At 35.2% G+C, this 22,253-nt stretch overlaps 4 protein-coding genes across 4 annotated transcripts; 1 reads left to right on the top strand and 3 right to left on the bottom strand.

Moving 5' to 3' along the window:
• The first annotated feature begins 5,411 nt into the window (after positions 1-5,411).
• On the top strand, positions 5,412-6,198 carry LOC132604171 (high mobility group B protein 9-like). Its single transcript, XM_060317541.1, has 2 exons — positions 5,412-5,742; positions 5,986-6,198. Exons 1-2 carry the CDS (start codon positions 5,430-5,432, stop codon positions 6,045-6,047), a joined length of 375 nt encoding a protein of 124 aa, XP_060173524.1. The 5' UTR covers positions 5,412-5,429; the 3' UTR covers positions 6,048-6,198.
• Positions 6,199-6,528: 330 nt separating this feature from the next.
• Positions 6,529-8,969, bottom strand: LOC132604170 (glutathione S-transferase-like). The gene is made up of 3 exons (XM_060317539.1): positions 8,670-8,969; positions 8,210-8,258; positions 6,529-7,268 (listed from the first exon to the last, which is right to left on the bottom strand). The coding sequence occupies exons 1-3, from the start codon at positions 8,820-8,822 to the stop codon at positions 6,805-6,807; spliced, it is 666 nt and encodes a 221-aa protein (XP_060173522.1). The 5' UTR covers positions 8,823-8,969; the 3' UTR covers positions 6,529-6,804.
• Positions 8,970-10,922: 1,953 nt separating this feature from the next.
• Positions 10,923-14,998, bottom strand: LOC132604166 (mechanosensitive ion channel protein 6-like). Its single transcript, XM_060317535.1, has 5 exons — positions 13,453-14,998; positions 12,855-12,978; positions 12,285-12,578; positions 11,996-12,198; positions 10,923-11,468 (listed from the first exon to the last, which is right to left on the bottom strand). The coding sequence occupies exons 1-5, from the start codon at positions 14,829-14,831 to the stop codon at positions 11,183-11,185; spliced, it is 2,286 nt and encodes a 761-aa protein (XP_060173518.1). The 5' UTR covers positions 14,832-14,998; the 3' UTR covers positions 10,923-11,182.
• An 819-nt stretch (positions 14,999-15,817) lies between these two features.
• On the bottom strand, positions 15,818-18,117 carry LOC132604169 (peroxidase 64-like). The gene is made up of 4 exons (XM_060317538.1): positions 17,840-18,117; positions 17,119-17,307; positions 16,836-16,998; positions 15,818-16,375 (listed from the first exon to the last, which is right to left on the bottom strand). Exons 1-4 carry the CDS (start codon positions 18,047-18,049, stop codon positions 15,978-15,980), a joined length of 960 nt encoding a protein of 319 aa, XP_060173521.1. The 5' UTR covers positions 18,050-18,117; the 3' UTR covers positions 15,818-15,977.
• Between the last annotated feature and the right edge of the window lie 4,136 nt (positions 18,118-22,253).

Raw genomic sequence — 22,253 nt, 5'->3', positions numbered from 1 at the left:
CTTGTTATTATAGGCATGAAGGACGAACTTGAATTCCATACCTCGATTTATTTTTGTTTATATTAGTCTTCTCGTCTTTGGCTTGTCACTAGTGGTGCTAAATTGTTCTCGTGGATTTATATATACTAGTTTCTCGGCACGTGCGTTGCACGTGTATACCATGTCCTGTAGTACATGTTATTGTAAAATAGTATCAATAATGTTAGAGATAAAATTTTGAGTAAATAATTATGCATGAAAAGAATAAAGTACAAGTTTATGTGAATGATTAATGTGGATTGTCGTACGCTCGAGATTAAGATGATTGGATATCGTTTGAACCTGCAAAGATGTGCAATCAAAGTTAAATTAGATATAAGCAAATTTCTTGATTATTTCGATTATATGAGGTACAAACATGTAATTAAGTACATATCTCACCTAATACCTTCTTATGGACGATATTGCTGGTACATGTTTCTTTCAGTTGTTCGGTTAATCTGTCACAACCAAATGTCTTATTGTAGACATTAATATCCCTCTTAAAAATGCAATGTAAAGTTGTTCATTTAGAAGAAAGAGAACAAAATGAAAATGGGGGAAGGGTGTACTAATATCTTGGCTTTCTTGAAGTTTTCCATCTGTTTAAAACCTACCAATTCTCTTTTTTGTATCATCATCTTGTTGTGATACCTTTGAGCATTCATCCAATTTCCTCTTCAATACTTTGTTAATATGTCGGATCTGTAAATTACAACTCAACACAAGATCAAATGTGTTATGCCAACTAATACATCTGCACTTAAACTAGTAGAGTAGTATTAATTTAATACATAATATCAAACCAGACACGTCTACACCTTTTTATGAACGTGCACATCATTTTATTCAGGTGTACTATAAACAATTTCTTGCCTAACTGGCAAAACATCGTAGAAATTAAAAGTAGCGCAATACATAACTATTAGCCTGAAAGAATACCATTATATGGAAATAGTGCATTGTTAAAGATTAAAGTGAAAGAACGCATACCTTCACCAAGACACTGAATCTTTTGTCCAATTTAGCAGTCATGCATGTGGCTCTTCTTAGAATGGAAATGAGGACGACCCACAAACATGAGGATTCCGCGTTGTAGTTTTTTCAAGTCTTGTGTGATATCAAATCTCCTATTCATTTGCAAAACCAAGCTTAGAGAGGTATAATTTTGTGACTATTAGAAGCAACACAATGTTATCTATATTTTATGCAGTGAGATCAAGTTTCCTACCTATCAATAGCTTACAGAAACCATAAAATATTTATGATCTGCCTCTAATCTAACAATTGAAAAGATAAGAACAAAACCATGTACAATAATTATAAAAAATCAAGATCTGCAAAGCAATAATCTATATTAATAGAAGAAGATGAATCAAATTGACTAACTTCTACAAACTAACTACCAGAGGATATGCAATTGCTATTATGCATGCTTGTTGTATCTGGTTCTGGAGTTTATGCAGTGCCACAGACCTCCTGATCGGTTGGAAAAAGCAATTGAAATGAGAAAACGAAAATAAATAGAAGAACACAACATGTAACTAGCTGAAGTGCATATTTACATTTGCATCAAAGTTACATTGCACAGTTGTTGAAAATTACCTTTGCTAGACAGTATATCGATGAGCACCATCTTGTTAAATGGCAACAAGCTGCTTCTTTCATGCACCTCTAGAAATTATTAATGATTAGCAAGCACAAATATTACTCCAATTTCACCTTAAGGAACTCAATTTTACAAAGCTAAAACTTTTTTTCAACAAATCTTATCTTCCTTCAAACCAAAGCCATCTGGATAATAACACAACTAATCCTATTCGATTTTTATGATATGGTAATCAAACCTCTATACCCGGCGTTTAAAAAGACTATATTAAGAGATATGCATCAAATGGCTTTAAATCCTAAAAGTGTCTTAATATTACATTGGAGAGAGATGTATAAAAAATAGGCAGAATACCTAAACACCTACCTAAACTTGGCGCGTTTTATTCAAATTCCTATGTTTGGTCCTAAGTGCCCCCTTGTACTTGATTTTTATTTATAAGCGTTATCTCCTCAAACAATAACTGGTCTGAATTAGCTCTCTATTTGACTTTCCTACAATCCAAGTAATTTGAAATGACAATTAGCGTGTGAGAGTGTAAAATAACAGCCACATCATATTAATCTGATGTATTAAAAATAATAATCTAAAATACCATTTCCTTTTATATTTAGTCATTCCAACGGCTATTTCTTATCTCCTCCCATATATCTTCTCTGTTCCTCCATTAAAATATAGCTACTAATTTTTTTCTTTTACCATTTTTATTTTGAGGGGATAAAAATTATAGAAAAATCATACAAGAGCAAGTATAGTTTAAGGTGGATCAGAATAAAACGCGTCAAGTTTAGGGGGGTCTTTAAGTATTTTGTCTCAAAAATACATATGTTTGATACTCCCTCCGGTCCAAAATAATTGTGGTTTTAAGTTGAGAAACATGGATTAAGGAATTCAGTTACTCCTAAAAGTTAAGAGGGTTTTTGACTGATATATCCTTAATTATGATTTGCTTCACTTTTTATGTTGACATAATTATTAAGGGATATGGAAATGTGGCAAATTTGGAAAAGAGAACTAAATAATTTCTTGATTTTGTGAAACATGAATTATTTTGACCAACTTTTAAAATTCAGACGTCAATTATTTTGGACTGGAGGGAGTAGTATTTATGAGCAAATTCTTGAATTGTCTAGTTAGAGAAGAAAAAATGAAATTTAGAGTAGTTTCAATCCATAAAGTATGATATATATATATAGATATACAATTGGTGGCACAATACTTTTGTAAATTGAGACTCTAACATTGCAAGAGACTGCAATTGAAATCATGTTGTGGTCGAGAATTAAATTCTATGGTACAAGTCACTGCTTTTGTATTCTAGAAACCTTTCCAACCAATTACCCAAGATATTGTACCTCTTTATCTCCAATAACATGATTAGATGATGTGTTAAGAGTAAGGAAATCCAACATCACCTGGGGACTCCAAGAAGATAATGTTTGGCACTGCATTGTTAATTAACAACATATAATTCTGATCATAGTTAACTGTTAATGTACGTAAATCATGGAAAAAATTATAAGTCACTTACATTTGTTCCATGCGTGTACATTTTGTGCAAGTGTTTTACCACCTCTAATGACTCTGAATGGACACATCTCTTCGAATGCCCCAATGCTTAAGAGAAAGAGGAAAATCGCACTCCAAAAAGTAGCAAAAATGATAGCCAAGAAGAAATAGCAAAAATTGATAACTTAAGAAAAAAAAAAAGTACAACTTATTTGAATGAGGAAGTTTTCATTGAATAGTTGGAGACATAAATCCATAATTTAGATTCGGCATGATAAAACTTTTCAGAATCAGCACATCATTCGGGAAGTGTGGGGTGGGGCTGTGTGTTCGCTATTTTTTTTAGTTAGTAAGGTGGTTAGGTTTTTAAGAAGGATATATATGTAATTTAACTTTCAAGTTAGTGAGTTCATACTTTTAATATAATATAGATATATATAGATAGATTTGAGGTGCATATTTTCTGACCCGTTATTTTCTAAGTTTGAAATAAACTTTTGCTATGTGAAATCCTACTCAGTGACAACTTTTTTCTCTCTAAAATGTCATACCTAACTCGTTTACCTTACAAGGCAAACAGGGGCGGAGCTACCGTTGTGGAAGGGTGGTCCACCTTTCGTCAGAAAATTATATTGCATATATAGGCTAAATATTACCTTTTGGGATAATATATCTGCATTTGAACACTCTTGAGATAAGTAATGGACTTGGTCCAGTGGTGAAGCGTGTTCATTCCTGGTAGGAAGGTCGTGCGTTCGACCCGTCATTAATGCATTTTTTCGTAGTCTTTTGTTTTTAAAGGATTCTTTCAAAAAAAAAAAAAAAACAAATAAAGCAGACCCAAAAAATTCTTTTAAATCTTAAAAGAGCCCAAACATCTGAGCTCCGCTTTCTCTCTCTGCTCTTGAAACTATGTTCCGTTCTTGCTTTTTTTTTTACTTTGTCTTTTTTACAATCAAATGGGAAGATTTCAATTTAAATTCCAAAATATTTTTAGCTCCAAACTTAACCTTCCATGATAATAGAAATTCAAAATTGGACTTAGCAGTTTCCCTAAATGCGACTAAAGAAATTATTTGGGTAATTATAATTTGAAAAAAAGTCAATCCACTAATAACGAATCCTATTAGTTTAACTTTTATAATCGAGGAAATCTCTGAGTACCAATAATGCATGGTTCGAAACGTAACAGCCAATGACTTTCACATTCTTTTGATGTAAATAAGTAGAGTGCATTTATTTTTTTAACCTTATGTTTAGTATGATATTGAGTTAAACTAGAATCTTTTAGCTTTTTTTTCTTTGTTCAAGCTCGATTCTTTGTTTTTCCCCCTAAGACATGTTTATTTTATCCTATGAATGACAGGATGTTTGTAAATGAATCTTGCTTTTTAAAAAGAAATTTTCTTATCAGTGCACCCATTTATTAATTTTTTCTTTTGATCGATGCACCCACTAACTTGTTTTTTTTTTTTTTTTTTTGCTTCTTCGAAGTTTGAACACCCTTGATGAAATTGCTGGTTCCACCACTGAAGTCAAATCAACCCCTTAACCTAATGGGATTAATAGGAGCTATGTTATATAAAAAAAAAATCATGTCTTGATGTGACCTAAACCAAACATGTGCAACATAGGTGTGACTACTCACATTAAAGACAACTCTAGAATTCAAACTTGATGGTTCAATCTTTAAATTCTTACTGTTGAATTCATTGCAGTTTTGAGATCATGTGCCCAAAATTCAATATTTGTAATTCTCACATACACCGGTCGAAAATTCTAGATTCAATTGAACATAACTCATGTGAATTCTTCCAAATACAGCAAAAATTTAAAAGAAATTGCATATTTACATATCAAATACTTACACACATAAAGTAAATATGTGTCCTTAGCAATATTGATTGGAACACATTTTACCAGCTTTAAGATTTTTGAGTAACCAAATGCTGTCCCACAATGTTGCTCGGACTCTCCAATATATAGTCGCACCCATATCGGATTCTTCAAAAATGCACAATTTTTGGAGAATCCGACATGTATCCCTTGATATTTGTGAAGAGTCCGAGCACCACAACGTTATATTGCTACATTATTACGAATCAAGACTACTCTAGTAGCACTGGTGAGTGTCTTTCATACAATTTCTTTTTCTTTTAAAATGTTACAGCATTATTCAATGAGCTTCACATTGGCTATTCTGTTTTTTCTTGTGTATTTAGGGTCAATGTGTTTCCAAGCTGAAGGGACAATTGATGCCAAATTTGACTGTGGTTAGTTGGTGTCCATCAAAATGGGATCTGAAGTTCTCAATGGAGTACTTTTACTTTACCATCCACGGCAACCAGCTCCATCATCTTCTTCCAAATTACCTGCACAAACGTGCAACGCCATTGTACTTTACAATCTGCCACCTCACCACCATTCAGGAGGGAGGAACAGGAGGAGGAAGGACAGAGACCCTAGCCGCCCGAAACCTAATAGGAGTGGTTACAACTTCTTTGCTGAAAAACATTCCAAGTTCAACTCTCTTTATCCAAATAGAGAGAGGGAATTCACTAAGATGCTTGGAGGATCTTGGAACAATATCTCCCGAAGAAAAAACGGTAAGCATGCTCCAACTCGATCATTCTGTACTATTCTGTATTTTGAAGATTCATCATAAATTGAGAAAGAGAAACTAACTATTACATAATATTGGAATGCGAGCTTTTAAATGAGCAACATGATGTACCGAGGATTCATATAGTCGGCTCCGACTTGCTTGGGATTGAAGCATAGTTGCTTTATACTCAAACTCAATCAGTAAAACAAAATTATATATACTGATTGTTAATCTATACATACAGGTGTATCAAAACTGTGGGGTGAAAGACAAGGAAAGGTACCAGAAGGAATTGAAGGAGTATAAGGAAAGATTGATGACCTCATCTAGCTGCTAAAGGTGACTGACTGGCAGAAGAAGAGGAGCAGGATAAATAGTTCATTTCGCTTAAGATCATCATGTAAATTTTCCATTGTACTAATCTAGTTCCAAAACTGCAGCTTTTTCCGTGGATCAAACGTTGTTATAGCTTATGTAAGATAGTCCAAGACTATTTCCGAAACTGTATTTTCTCAAAAAAATTGTTTTCCTAGACTAATTCTCATGCTTATAAGATGGTCTTGTTTATCAAACTTCAGACTTGTGATCATAAAATTCCAGACTTCAACAAATCATACCAAAAAATATTGTATCTTTTTTGTGATTAGGATGTAATTGCAGGATCAAGAATTGGTTCAGCCGATATAACATAGTCCAGATTGACACTTCTAGTTCAATAAAAGGAAATGGACACAGTTTTTTATCCATAACAGACACAGGAAGTACGATATAAAGATATTCGAGGTCATAGGATATAAAGATATTCGAGGTGCGACAATTAATCTTTCCGAGAAAAAAAATATCCTTGTAGGAGAGTTACTACGATTGGTTCACAACTATCCCACAATATCTAGATCACATCTCAAATAAACTTCAACATAATCTCCTTGATGCATTGTCGGTAAACTATCATTATTCAACCCACAGAAGTAGTTGTAGCTAGTCTAGCTGAAGAAAGTGCCACTCAGAATATCTCAAGAAACACAACATTATGATCTATGAAAGCAAATGATTTGAACAAGTCCTAGGAGGGAGGGGGTGAGGTCTGCATTTCAACTACCTTCTTCCATGATTCTCTACCGGATATCTCACCCCACCACCTTTCCACATTCTTTCTTGAAGTGAAGAGCTCTGCTCTGTCTGTTCCGTTCACCAGGTATTGGATGTTTGGAAGGTGAGAGAGATCGGCCAATGTGAATTCATCTCCGGCCAAGTACTGATTCTCTCCGAGCCTCTTTTCATACACATCAAGCACTTTTTTGAGCTTCTCTTCGTTCTGTCTGATCAAGTTCTCGTCTTGTTTGAGCTTCATTCGTGGTGCAAAAGCCAACTGGAATACAAGAATTGAACTTGGTGGATTGAAACTTTGTCCTTCTGCCTCTATCCATTGGTCTATAGATGCTTTCGCTAACGGGTTTGTTCCGTATAGTCCCTTGTTCCCTTGACTCCCATATTTGTCACATATGTACCTATTTATAGATCTGGATTCTGGGTTTACCAAAAAGAAATGATAGGCAACAATGTAAACCCAAATTCCATACTAGTATAAGCATCATGAAAGCAAACCCAAATTCCGTACTAGTCTAACCATCATGAACAATAATGCAAGACCCAAATTGCACACTAGTATGAGCGTCATGAACACATACTACTATAAACATCATCAACAACACTGCATCATAAGTAACAGTGTATGATCCAAATTCCATACTAGTATAGGCATTATCAACAACAACATCGTATCATAAGTAACAGTGTACGACCCAAATTCCATACTAGTATTGGCATCATCAACAACATCATATCATAAGTACCAGTGTAAGGCTCAAATTCCATACTAGTATAGGCATCATCAACAACGTCGCATCATACGTAATAGTGTAAGACCCAAATTCCATATTAGTATAAGCATCATGAACAGTAATGTAGACCCAACTTCCATACTAGTATAAGCATCATTTACAACAATGTACAACCCAAATTGCAGCATCAAGAACAATAATGTAAAACCCAATTTCCACACAAGTTTAAGCGTCATTAACAACAATGTACAACCAAGTTGCATACTAGTAAAAGCATCATTTACAATAATGTACAACCCAAATTGCATACTAGTATAAGCATCATAAACAACAATATAACACCTAAGATCCATACAAGATAGGATAAACATCATCAGATCATATGATGTTTGGAAAAAGTCTACAAACTCAAGTTCCTTACTAGAATAAGCACCACCAACAGCAGTGTAGGGCCCATATTCCATCCCAGTGTAAGCAAAGAAAAAGAACAAGAACCCAAATTGTACAACACTGCTATAATGCAGTTTAAAGATCCAATTTTTTAGACTGACCCCATATTTACAGGGCTATGTGGACTGGGGAGGATTTTAGAAAATGGGGAATATGAAGGACTAGAAGTGTAATTACCAAACAGAGTTATGGCCTCATCTTGAAAAGCTGGGACTTGACCAAAGGGCTGAGGAAGATTAGGAAAGTGAGAGATAGTGAGGGAAATTACTAAAAGAAAAATAGGTAATGGTAAAAAACACAATTCAACCATCACTTTTTTGCAACGTTCACATCCTAATTATCACTTTTTTTTGTGAGCTTCGCATCCTATCTACGAGTTGTTCCCTTTTTTCTACTGATCTATCACCATTTATGTATTAAAACATACCTAGTTGAGTAGAAGGTGATAGTTCAATTAGGATATATCGAGGTGTTATAATACAGATATCGTGTTTTAATACATAAATAGTGATAATTCAAGTAGGAATAAAAAATGACTATTCTTTAGGCCGTGAAACTCACGAAAAAAATGATAGTTCAGATGTATTTTTGAACATTAACTCAAACAAAAACCCATGGGTGTAACAAAAAAACTTACCTGAATTTTGAGATAATCAGGTTTCTTGTGTTCCCCTTTAGCCATGTTAACTGGTTGGAGCTGAAAGGGAACATCTTTTTCAAGAAGACAAGCTAAAACTCTTGACACTGCTGTTGATAATGTTGGTCCGTACACTTTCACTGGAGTGGCCATTGGAGAAAGCTATAAAATCAAGAAAGTAAAGTTGTGTTTGTTTCTTCTTTGTGAATTATGTTTGCTCTCTATACTCTTCAATGGGTACATTATCCTTTTCTTCACGAGAATGGTTAAGCGGGACCACCTTTTTTTTCTTTTTTTTTTTTTCCTCTTTTTCAAAAAGTGTTATAGGTGATAGGTCTGGTGGGCTACACTATTAAGGAAATTTAAATATTCAACTAACCTTTGGAATACGTGTCTATCTGTGGTCATTTTTTTCCAAAGATAGCTAGATAACTTTGTGGCTATGAGCTCGCCATGTTATCATAAATTCGTGTGCTGGAATCAGCCAAGACAATGTTATTAACATACTCCCTCCGTTTCAATTTATATAAACTCATTCGACGAAAGAGATCATTCATTTTAGCACGGACTAAAAAAGAAATAGATTTAAATAAATTAAAACAGAGGGAGTATTAGTTATTACTCCTTGTCCAGATTAGTTATCATGTTTCGTTTTTCGAGATTTAAGTTGACTAATCTTTGGAGTTAAATTAGTTTAGATTAATTAATTTTTTTTAAGGGAAAAGGGTAAAAAATGCCTTTTTACTTTGGGAAATGGAATAAAAATATCCTCCGTTATAAATTTGGGTCAAAAATACCCCTCCCATCATTAAAGTTTTCAAATATAACCCTATCATAGCGGAAATCCCCAAATCCCCTAAAATAATCCAATTTCATTTTTAAACCCGACTCAGCTACATAAAAAGTCCAGATGGAACCAACTTGTTCCCGAGTCCTACATTTGGAGTCAATAGGCACAGGAGCGGGTAACCTATACGATTTTTTAATTTAGTTGGATCGGGTTTATATGGAGCAGGTTTAAAAATAAAATCTGGCTATTTGGGGATTTTCGTTAAAACAGAGGTATATTTGAAAACTTTAATGATGAGAAGGGTATTTTTTACTCAAATTTGTAATGGAGGATATTTTAACCCTTTTTTCAAAGTAGAGGGGTGTTTTTTACCCTTTTCCCTTTTTTAAAGTTATAATTTAGATATAAAAAACTACACGAAAAGTACTACAAGTTTGCAATTCTTCTCATATTAAAATGGTGAAAAAATATATCTCAAAATATTGGTAAAAGTTTATATAGTTTGATTTAAAAAAAAAAAAAGTGGACAAGTAATATGGGATGAAGAGAGTATTATAAATTCGCCTAATTTTAATACTCCCTCCGTCCATTTTTACTTGTCCACGTTTGACTTGGCACACCCTTTAAAGAGTAATTAATAAAATGATAAGCTTATTATATCACCCTTTGAATATAATAAATTCAATATTTTGGAAAATTCATTGAGAAATGAATACTACTCCCTCCATTTACTTTTACTTGTCTATTATACTAAAAATAAATTTTCATTGTTCACTTTTAGCATATCAAGGGAAGACAAACTTTTTTTTTTCTTGTTTTACCCCTAACATTAATTGCTCATTTCCAAATCATTTTTCAAGTTTATTGAGATTATATACTAATTAATATGGGTACTATGATAAAATACATATTTCATTTATTAACACGGAGGAATAGTACTTAATAATAAGGAAAATTATACTATAGATAAGGCTAAAATTATTTTTTACGTATGTAGTAGATATTAAATTCACTTGGTTCTTCCTGTGTTATAGCCTTTTATATTTCGAATCTCCGTAGTGAAAATTCTAACGTCTCATTATGCTGGTTCTGTGAATTATGAACGTTTAACAGAGGCATTTGCATCAATATATATCCTCTTTGCGGATATTAAAGTATAGCTTCAACTTTACTACTAGAACTTTTTTCTACTTCTATCTTTTCTCTCGCATGAGATCAGCGGTGGAGCCAGAATTTTCATTAAGGGAGTTCAAAATATAAAAAAATAAACATACGAAGAAGCCAAAGGGGTTCAACATCTACCATATATACATAAAAATAATTTTAACCATGTATAAATAGTGTTTTTTTCGGCCGAAGGGGATTCGGACGAACCCCCTCGGCCCTATGTGGCTCCGCCCCTGCATGAGACCACTAGATTAAATAAAGTACCTATTTGTCACTTTCCCACCGGATCATGAGTATGATATAAAGATGACTAGCAAATTTCTCTGAAAACATAACATCTAGTTACAATGAACTTGTGGCCATATGTATATGGACTATATTTGCAGTTTCCAAATGAGTCCCAGGTTGACTATGTACACAACTATTGGCTATAGGTTAGAGATAAAAAGTACCGGATCATCCACACTAACCAAAACTTCCAGCCATATTGAAATCATGGGGATTACACAATCTTGCTCTATTGTGATCCTCATATGAGTGAACTTTTTTTGATCGATTAAGCAGAAACTGTCCAGTTAGACGGAGCTCTGCTTGATGATAATTGTGGCAGGTGACGGATGTTGACATCAAGAGGTAGCATACGGTATTGGATATCGAGCTCCCTAAATATTTTTACCATTTCTTCAACAAGAAGAGCTCTCCTCGCCCATCTCTCTCCCATATCTTGGTGATTCATCGTGTGTGAGAGCCACACCGACCATTTTATCCCATTCAAATCTTCCACATCTCTCATGACAATCATTGGAGCCGGCTGCCAATGATCACTCCTGTTCTCAATATACCTATCAGGAAGACACCATAACCATAAGGTCCATAACTAATCAAGAAAATTATGGAAGAATATCAACAACTCATGACCAAAGCTAAGAGGCAAGTCAAAAGTACTCTTCCTTCGTGCATTTTACCATTACACGCCAGGCCAATTATACTATTACTAGTTATATAGTAATACCTCTCTATAAAGGCGTTGTTTTTTTCAATATTTTTTAGCTGTTATAACGAAATGTTTTTATATAGAAAATAAAATGTAACACAATATGAAAATCAGTTCCAAAGAAAACTTGGTCATTATAGTGAAATGTTGTTATAGAGAATGGTTGTTATAGAGAGGTCTAACTGTAACAACAATCTTGTTTTCCATAACTCCGTGGAAGAATATGACAATCAGAGTTCTTCCAGACTACTATGATGAGCACATTTGATATGCTTAACGCCATGAAAAAGCAAGAGAGACCACTATAGCTCAAAAGTCCAGAGTTAAAACAGCTTTAACTTATAAAAAAAATGAACATATATATTGCAGATATACCTTGTTATTCTCTCTTTCATCATAGCAATCTTTTGTGTGGGAGTTGAGATATGAATGCAGAAATCAACTGCATCTCCCATGTGTGGACTGCGGTAGTAATTGCTTACGGGCTTTGTCGATAGGACACTATTTGGATATATGATCTTCTGGTTATCATATCTCAGGAAAACTGTTGTCAATATATTCATCTCTTCAACTACCATCTGAAACACATGCATCAAATAAATGCTTTAGTATACAAGTTTACAACACAACCAAACATACGCTTTGAAACGGAAGAATTTCTTGCCTGAACTCCATCAACTTCAACACGATCGCCTACATCAAATGGGTGCATTACAAATAAAAAGATGATTGCCTCGAATGTCGTCTTGGCTGAGTTACCGAAGATGAATACTACCAGAAGCATCTGGGAACTCAAAAATACCAAGAAATGTGTAGTGGCAACTCTGAATATAAGGAGCCAGATGATTATTATGATTATTGCCACAAGGACATTTAACATTTGATGAAGTTTGTTTACAGCAGTATTAGTGTCATTTAATGACAGAGCAAGAGCCCTTCGTTCTCTAAATGCATTCACCTGGAAGAAAAACACAAAGTAAAATGTTATATCCCATCATACTAGTGCTAAAAAACAACGCTTTTCTTGAAAAACACTATCTTCATTTTGTAGCTATGACTTGATATGAGTACCAAAATCTCCATTGACTACGCTTTTGAGATGAGTTCATACTAATTTTTATAAGAAAACAGGTTGACTTTCTCAAAAATTCATGGACGATTTGCATATTCTACGTCAGCAAATAGCTCAAAAACGGAATGTAGGGGATAAGGAAAATTGGCCTTATATACTCACCGCCCAATTTTTTAAAGCCCGTTTACTTATGCCCCCGGTTTCAGTTCCACCTTCGATAAGGCGCACTGTTTTCAATGCCTCATCTTCTCTCAGAAAACGCATCAAGTCCTCCAGATAGATGAACCTGATGGAAGTTACAGATCACTAATTATTAAGTAGATCAATGAGCTTGGAAACAAGAGATTAGAGAACAAGCATAAGAGCTAAGAATATAAAAGAATCGTGGGCAAACTATTTTTCCAGTATTAGGCAAAACAGGCACTTAGCATTATCCCGCCCCATTTTACCAACAACACGATAAGTTTCAGCTAATAGTATGAGCATAAATATATAAGGATTTAATTTTGATGATGTGCCTATGGGCTGAACACATACAGAAAAATTTGAATGAAAGACCTGGCCTAAATCTAAAACTCTCGCTCATATCCACTCTATGCTGTTTCAAATTCAACCAGAAAAACATAATGCAAGAATCTGATATCCGATTATAACGTAGGAATTGAAGGCAACAACTAATTATTGTTAACATCAGCAGTCCGAAGAGAGAGGTAAGTTGCAATAAGGAAACTAAACTTGTCCTTTTAAGTAAATGACTTACTTGGAGCCAGGCTTAGCCACATTGCTAAATATCTGCTGGGCTGCAGCTTTAGCCTTTTTTTCACTAGTGATCTGCACAGCAGATTCATCCTCGTGAGTTGACTCCAGTAGCTTCTCGTCCAAAGTTGACAGCACACCATTTCGAACCATATTAATCAGCCTTTTCATATTCCAAGCAGAAATATTCTTCTGATTTAGTCTATGCAAATGATCTATAGTGATTCCGCCCTTCTCTCCCTTTTCCTTCTCAGAAATAACCCTCGAAAATGCAGAACTCCTCGGAGTAGCTGACATAGGAGTCTTCCGTGGTGTTCCCTTCTCTTCCTCCTCGTGCTCGGGCTGATCAATCTCAACCAATGCTGGCCCAGACAACGTCTCGATCACATACTGATTGAACAAAGATTCTCGAATTCGGTCGAAGAACGCACTAACATGAAACGACATAGCTAGAACCTTCACAAGAATTGTTTTCAGCAACCAAATGTATGTGCCTACCAAAAGACAAATCCAAATACTTGACACATAAGGTAGAACTTTCCCACCAGTCATTTTATCAACCTTGTTGTTAAAAATACACTGCCAAGCAATCAAAACCAAACTCAACCAAATGCAATTCTGCACTGAGGTCCTCAATCCATACACAAAATACAAAACTCTTTTCCTCAACAAAAAATTAAGCTCAACCAAGAACACCACCAACCTTATCACACAACCAGAAAACAATCTTCCACAAATCAACACTAAAATCATTACTTCCCATTTCCATAATTCAAGACCAAAAGCCTTCTTTTCCCTCAATACTCTAAATATAACAGAACACACTAAAGCAGCAATAATTACAACTAAACTCACCAACTGAAGAACAGTTAATGTACTGAACTTTACTTTCTTGTATTCCTCAGGTAAATCCTCACCTGAAAAAGGGTCCTCTTCTTCTTCTTCTTCTTCTTCAATTTTACTATCTTTTAACAAAACCCCAGATTTCATTGCAACATTTTGAGACCTTTGATCTTGTTCAGGTGGATCCATTAGTCTTGATTTTGTCCTGTTTACTAAAAGACTTGATTTTTTTCTAGAAGAAGAACTGGAACTTTGTGAACATGGTGACACTTCCGCAAAGTTTAAATCTTTGTTACTATTTCCAAGTGTTGATATTATATCATCACTTGTGTTACTGTCATTCTTGTTGAAATGGGGTTTTGGAGAAATGGATAATTCAGTTTCTTTGTTATTTTTTTCCAAAACAAAGTCCTTTGGTTTGGATGTATTCATGTAAAGATATGGGTTTTTTTCAGTTTGGTTTAAGAGAATTTGATGTTCTTCTTCAGGATGATGATGATCAGGAGAGAGAGATTTGAAGGAATTTTTTAGTTTTTCCATTTCAAGAACTTAAAAAGTAAAAAAGGGTAAGTTGATTCTTGGCTTGTTCTAGATGATTTCACTGTTTTCCAGAATATAGTGTTACTAAAGTTAAAGAAGAATAAGAAAAGTTGGCAGTGAATAAAGTGGGATTTGTTTGTGCACAGACAGTTGGGCAAATGTTCTCTTTTTGTAGTGTTTGAATGAAACGTATTACTAGCGCTATTATTAGTATTTCCTTTTTTTTTTTGTGCTTATGACAATGGAGGAAGATTCTCGTGAAAAAGGAAAGAAGTTGCAGATGACGGAAGATTCGTGCATTTCTTGCTTTAAAGCAACTGATAAGCCTTGAAGAATGCTTTCACTTCCTTCAAGTTGTAATTTACACACTAATTAAAAGTATATACTAACATATTTATTATCTTGAATATACCATATAATTCTAGTAAAAGTATGTCATTAAAAATAAAATAAAGAAATTTAAATGATAAAAGCTAGCCGGAAGATTCGTGCATTTCTTGCTTTAAAGCAACTGATAAACCTTGAAGAATGCTTTCACTTCCTTCAAGTTGTAATTTACACACTAATTAAAAGTATATACTAACATATTTATTATCTTGAATATACCATATAATTCTAGTAAAAGTATGTCATTAAAAATAAAATAAAGAAATTTAAATGATAAAAGCTAGCCGGAATTGGGTTCTGCTGAACCCATAAGCGGAGCTCTAACTCTGCCCCTAGTTATAGTACATGTTATATTAAAAGACCGGGTGCGTTTAGACTTTGATCTTACAGAAGTTGGTACCGTTGCTTAATTTTAGGACTCATTTACCTTTCTTGAAAGTAAATCAAAGCTCTGGCTTAACAGTGCTATGACTCCAACACTCTAGTTGATTTTATTAAGAAAAGAAAAAATCTACTAATAACCCAACTAAACGAGGATTATGCCAAAATTAGTAGGGTTATACTTATACCACAAAATTCTTCCAATTAAATCAAGAAAGGGAAACAAAACAAACATGCTGTTATAAACACTTCACAAATTTTTCTTTGCTCAGAATAACACACTTCACCAATCAAGAAAATGAATACAAATTAAAGTTCCCCAATTACAATAATTAAATGGTCTGAGTCTGTGAAACAAATGTTCTAACAAGGTCATTATCACCTAACAAATCTGCAGTCCAGCCTAACTTCTTGTCCATTACCACAAATACTACTCATCTTGATCATAGAATTAGCAAATGCTTTGAAGAAGTCATCCTGAGAGGTAGCATACTTTGAAACTAGTCTTTTTGTCCTTGAATTTGTTAGCAGAGCTTCATCTGAAGAGAAAAGGCCCTTTCCATTCATTAGTAGCTTGTAGTAGGCGTTGTCGAATAAAGTTGTTGTAGAATCCATTGTGGCGCCTGCATTTCTGACCTTGTTGTGTGCGGGGCAAACATTTTGTAGACTGGCTGCAAATGATGCTTGTAGTGTTGGATCAACATTGTGGCTGTTGTCGAATTTGTGGATTCTGTTTTGGAAGGAAGAACAATGAGAGAATCCAAGAGTGTGCCCTCCTGTTAGCACAACCAAAAATTGGTTACCAAAATAAATCTAGGAAATATTGTAGTACATCTTTTTCTGGTGGTGAGAAGGTAGAAGTAGAGTGCAATCCAAGATTTAAATTTGACATTTTCTACCTTTAAGGTTCTTAGCATCGAACTCATTATATCTTCTGAAATTATAGGTTTAAAATTAACATTTTTAAAATTTCACGAGTTTTGACATGTATATCTATGCTCCGTATCAAAGACACTGAATTCTGATGAACCTATTGCTGAAGGTGAAAACAGAGGCGGATCTAGAAGTTTAAATCAGCAGGAGAGTGTTTAAGACCGCTACTATTTTATGACAGTGGATTCCAAATTTGTGTGTATATGTGTGTTATATGTATGTAACTTTAGAATATTCAATCATATATATAGTTCAACTATAGAGTAGGAATGCGAATAATAGAAGAATAATGGAGTTGCTTACCTGAAAGTGCAACCAAATCATCCAAAGAAAGGCCTCTTTGGGCAAAGTTTTGTTGAAGTTGAGAAAAGTTGAAGGTGGGAGAAGGTAATTGTCTGGTTTCAGTGGCTTTGGAGATTCTTCCATCTTTTCTACCTTTTGGCACTTCCCAACTAGGACCTCCAGACTGACACAACATATATGTCCCAAAATAAATATTCATTGATGGAGAAGTAATATTGCCTTTGTTTGGCTGCCAGAAATATCTTTAATGGTAATTTCGTGTTTAGTTTATATTAGAACTTACAAGAGAAACAGCATCACGAGCAGCGAGAGCCACAATATCAGCACATGAGACAACTCCAGGACACAAATCCTCGATTTGTTTCTTAACAACATCGATGACATAGAATGCATGCAATGAGATGTTAGGGGGTCCATCTTTCTCTGCTTTGTTGTTTCTTGTTGAGTTCAGCAGCATAGATCCATCACAACCCTTTCATATACATAAAAAAAAAAATATAAGTAGTTACCATGTTTATATGATAAGTTATTGTGTCCATGCTAAGCAAAACTACATCATAAGATGATCGCTGTAGAAGAAAGACACAAGCTTGGCAAAAATAAGACGATTATCGAGTGAGGTTGGCTTGAGTAGTAAGCGCCTTCAACTCCAACCATGGGCGGATTTAGGTTCAAGCAAGGGGGTTCAATTGCTCGGAAAATCATATTCTGTGACTATACATAGGGCAAAAATGAATTATTTAGTTATATATAAATGTTGAATCTCCTTGACATTTGAAATGTCGCAGTGTGGCTAAGGTAGTCCAAAAGTTGTTTGAGTGACATGTTCATGAAATCATGGGCATGACATTCTAGTAAGTTTTTGAATCCCCATATATGAATTTCTTGCTCCAAGTGACTGGATAAATGAGGGAGTTTAATTGGTCATCCTGGGCAGGGGACAAAAAAGAAAGTTGGTAATTATCTAACTAGAGGAAAAAAGTAGAAAAGAAGTGAAAATTTACTCTAACGAAACAATCATGGAAGTGCATCCTTAAAAGTGCTGCTGGAACTGTTTTGTCATTCAACATAGCTTTCTCGACAACTTTGGTAATGGTGGACTCTGCATTAGGGCATGTTTGGTCGTAGTAATTGGAGCTCAGTGCCTTAACTGCAGTGGAACACAATGCAAAAACAAAGACTAAAGCAATAAAATATCTTGATACTGCCATCATAACTAAATTTGTTTGCAAAATAGACTTATCTTTGTTTGTGCTTAATTTGGATCTGGGACTTTGCTGTGAGACATTAGGATCACATACAATGTGCATTTAAAGGGAAGGGATTGTTATAGAGGGCACAAGACTACACATAGAGTTGTTACTGGAATTGGTTATGTTTGTTAGCGAGTTTGGTCAGCTAGAACCATCAGAGTGATGATTATAGGAGTAGTTTTAACATTCTTAATTTAAATTCTTCCTTGTGAAGCGCGTTTCATTTTTTAGCCTAAAGTGATCCCAATTCTAATGTTTACTGATTTTGGTTGGCATATAGAGACAAAGGGGTTGTTTGGTTCAGAGACAAGTTATATAGTGTAACACCTCGTAGTTTCGGGCGAAGATTTGACTCATAAGATTATAATATAATGGAACCAATATGAAGGTTATAGGAAGTGTTTTGAAAACCAATCAAGTCATAAGAAATGTCTTTGGGCAAAGCAAAGTTGGAAGCCACTCTACGGGGCATGTTTGCAAGTGAGTTTATAGAAGGTCTTACTTCCAACGACCATAACCCCTCTATTAATTTGGAATTTGGGAAAACTTCCTTGATGAAAGTTGTAGCCCTTTGAAATAGCTTTCCAACGGTATATTATGGGTCTTGAACGGAGCTATGTACAAGAAGTTATGCCTATTTTACCGAACACTGTGCAGAACCGACACCCGTCGTTTCTCAGGGCGCGTGGGAGAGCGCGCGATGGCCCCGCTTCGCGGACAGATCGCGCAACTCTGAGTTTTTAGCTGCAGAATGTTGCGCGATGCACCCGCATCGCGGAACCATCGCGAAACAGGTCGATTTCGGGTCAAAAGTCGGGTTTACGCGTTTTTTGTTATATTTGGGGTTTGGGGTTTATTTCCCCAACACCCCATTCACGAAAATTCTCTCTAAACTCATAGAGAACAAGTCCCAAACCTCAAGATCTTCCAAGGTAAGCTTTTATCATGATTCTAAGTTGAATTTAAGTCCCTAATCCCTTTCTAACTTGAGTAAACTCTTCTAATCCATAGAGTTAGGATTGGAACATTTTTGTTGGATGTGGAAACCCTAGAACCCGAATTTAAGAGGATTGGACTTCAAAAAGGTAATGTTTCTACTCTCTAATCATTTATAGTTGTGAATTGATGAGTTCTTGGGAGAGTAGTAAATGGGTTTGATGAAGAGAATTATATGAACTATGCTAGAGTAGTTGGATTGTTGACTTGGGATTGTTGTATTCATATGGGTGATGAAAAATGATGTTAATTACATCTAACTGAGATTGTAGAATTAGCTAGAAGTAATAGAATGGGGATTTGGTGAAGAAAACACCATTAATGAGGGTTGTGGAGCTTCAAGCCCACCAAGTGTTTGATAAAATGCTTAGATGAACAAAACATGGATATTGTTGCTAATATAGAATCCCTATGACCTGTATTGCTATAGATTAAAGTTGAAGGGATTGGAGGACATTGTGATACGCTCAAAAGCAGAAAGTTAAGGTATGTAGAACTTCCATCCACATGTGGGAATCTCTACGTTCTTCCCCATGATCCGTTTCGTAAAATCTATGAAGTTCAAATCCTAGGGCATTAAACCCAACATATTGGTAGCCCGTAATTATGTATGTATGTACATGAATTTTGTATCTATGTTCGTTATTGTATTCCTAATCTTCCATTACGGATATTAGGAATCCTAGCTTAATCCATGAATCATGAATTCTTTCTCATGTGTTCTCATTATGTTCATATGAAACTGTATGATTTTATTTTGCAAGTTACAAGCATGTTTTCAAGTCAATTACAAATATATGATTATGAACTATTGTATTACTCATAAATCAAGAACATGTTTACAAGCTATTTCATGAAACCATGTTTATAAGTTATTTCGTGAAATCATGATTACAAGACAAGTACAAGTTAATTCACGAAAGTCATGGGCTTCTTAGCCAACTATATTATGTTCATGTTTTGGGAGTTGCACGAATTACCGAGAAGGCTCAGATAGCCTGAAACTATGTAGCCACCATAGGACAAGGATCGCTCCGCCCAGTTAGGACGATACCTTAATTTTACACTGAATGGATCCATCAGGTACGTTACCACCTTATACCTTGGCAAGGTATAAGGGCTCTGCTGGTCCGGCAAGATACCAGACCGTCACGCCCCGAACCATGGCCTGGACGTAACACGGCACTCGGTGCCTGACTGCATGTGATCGAGCGAACCACATGGCTTGCTGAACTATCATGAGGCATACATGAGCGGAAATATAACGTGAATGCATAATGAGCCTTTATAAAACATGGTAAGTCATAATACTTAATAAAATACTTGTTTAAACATGAGTGAGCCAAAATGGCTATACGACTCCAAATGTCTGACATGACATAACTGACTTGTCTAGTCTATGAAACCTCTATCATGATCTGACTGGAAAACATACTTACTGGGACAAGGCCCCCGACATACCTTTAATGCATAACTAATCATAAAACAAAAGTTTACTAAACCCCGAATGAGATGGGGCTTACCAATAAGCTGATACGAATGTTGTCCTACTGAGCAGACGGGTCGTCCTGTATATCAGTACCTGCATCGTGAAATGCAGGCCCCCGGGCAATAAAAGGGGACGTCAGCACATTGAATGTACTGGTATGTAAAACAACTGAATGAAATAACATGGGACATGAAATAACATGATAAGAACTGAAACTGAAAACCTGGACATGAACATGAGCATGAGTACATAAACATGAAATTGAAACTGAAACTGAACATGAACATGAGTACTGTAAGCATGAGATAATCTGTAATACCGACATGATCCACCACGGGGAGAAACGTGGAGTCTGATCTCTGCCCGATCAGCTAAGATATCTCGTACCTTGCCGGGGCACGAGACATGAATCTGACATAAATGGATCCAAATCCCTCAATGGGGAAAATATGAAGGAATCGTCCTATCTGGGCGGAGCGATCCTTATCCTACGTTGGCATACGTAGTTTCAGGCTATCTGAGCCTTCTCGGTATTAATACAACTCCCGAACATGAAAATAATATAGTTGGCTAAGAAGCCCATGACTTTCGTGAATTAACTTGTACTTGTCTTATAATCATGATTTAACGAAATAACTTGTAAACATGGTTTCATAAAATAGTTTGTAAACATGTTCTTGATTTATGGGTAATACAATAGTTCATAATCATATATTTGTAATTGACTTGAAAACATGCTTGTAACTTGCAAAATAAAATCATAAAGTTTCATATGAACATGATGAGAACGCATGAGGAAGAATTCATGATTCATGGATTAAGCTAGGGTTCCTAATAACCGTAATGGAAGATTAGGAATACAACAACAATATAGATACAAAATTCATGTACATAAATACTTAAATACGGGCTACCAATATGTTGGGTTTAATGCCCTAAGATTTGAACTTCATGGATATCAAGGAAACGAAGCATGGGGAAGAACATAGAGATTCCCACATGTGGATGGAAGTTCTACATACCTTAGTAGTTCCAAAACTTGAATTAAAGACTTGGATTTTGAAGAAGATTTCCTAAATCTTGATTCTTGAATCTTGAGATGGGTTTTCTTGAAAACCCTAGATTAGGAATGATGATTTCTTGTTTAGATTACAAGGATATATGTTAGAATTGAGTTGGAATAATTAGAATGGACTTACCTTGGTGTTCTTGATGTTGGAGGAGAGTAGGAGGTCGTTCTAGGGTTTGAGGGAGTGAAAAATAATGGGTTGAACTGATATGGACGGATATATAGTGTTCTGTGAAAGTGCAAATTACGACCTGAACAGTGCTGGTCGTAAATTCAGTTTACGGGCCGTAAATTGATTTACGGTCCGTATTTTGATTTACGGACTGCACTGCCTCTCTTCAGTAAAATGGCCATAACTCTTTGCACAGATGTCCGTTTGACCCCCGTAATATACCGTTGGAAAGGTATTTCAATGCTCTACAACTTTCATCAAGGAAGTTTTCCCAAATTCCAACTACGGTTTGAAATACGGGCCGTAAAGTGAAATACGGTCCGTATTTAACCCTATGACCTAAAAATGTCAAATTCCAGAATGTTCAGAAATTCTTGGTTTCAGTTCACGACTTGGTTTACGGCCCGTAAACTGAAATACGACCATTGTTCATGGACGT

Source organism: Lycium barbarum, chromosome 7 (genome assembly GCF_019175385.1).
Source record: "Lycium barbarum isolate Lr01 chromosome 7, ASM1917538v2, whole genome shotgun sequence".
Classification (NCBI taxonomy): domain Eukaryota; kingdom Viridiplantae; phylum Streptophyta; class Magnoliopsida; order Solanales; family Solanaceae; genus Lycium; species Lycium barbarum.
This window is presented reverse-complemented; position numbering and strand designations above follow the sequence as displayed.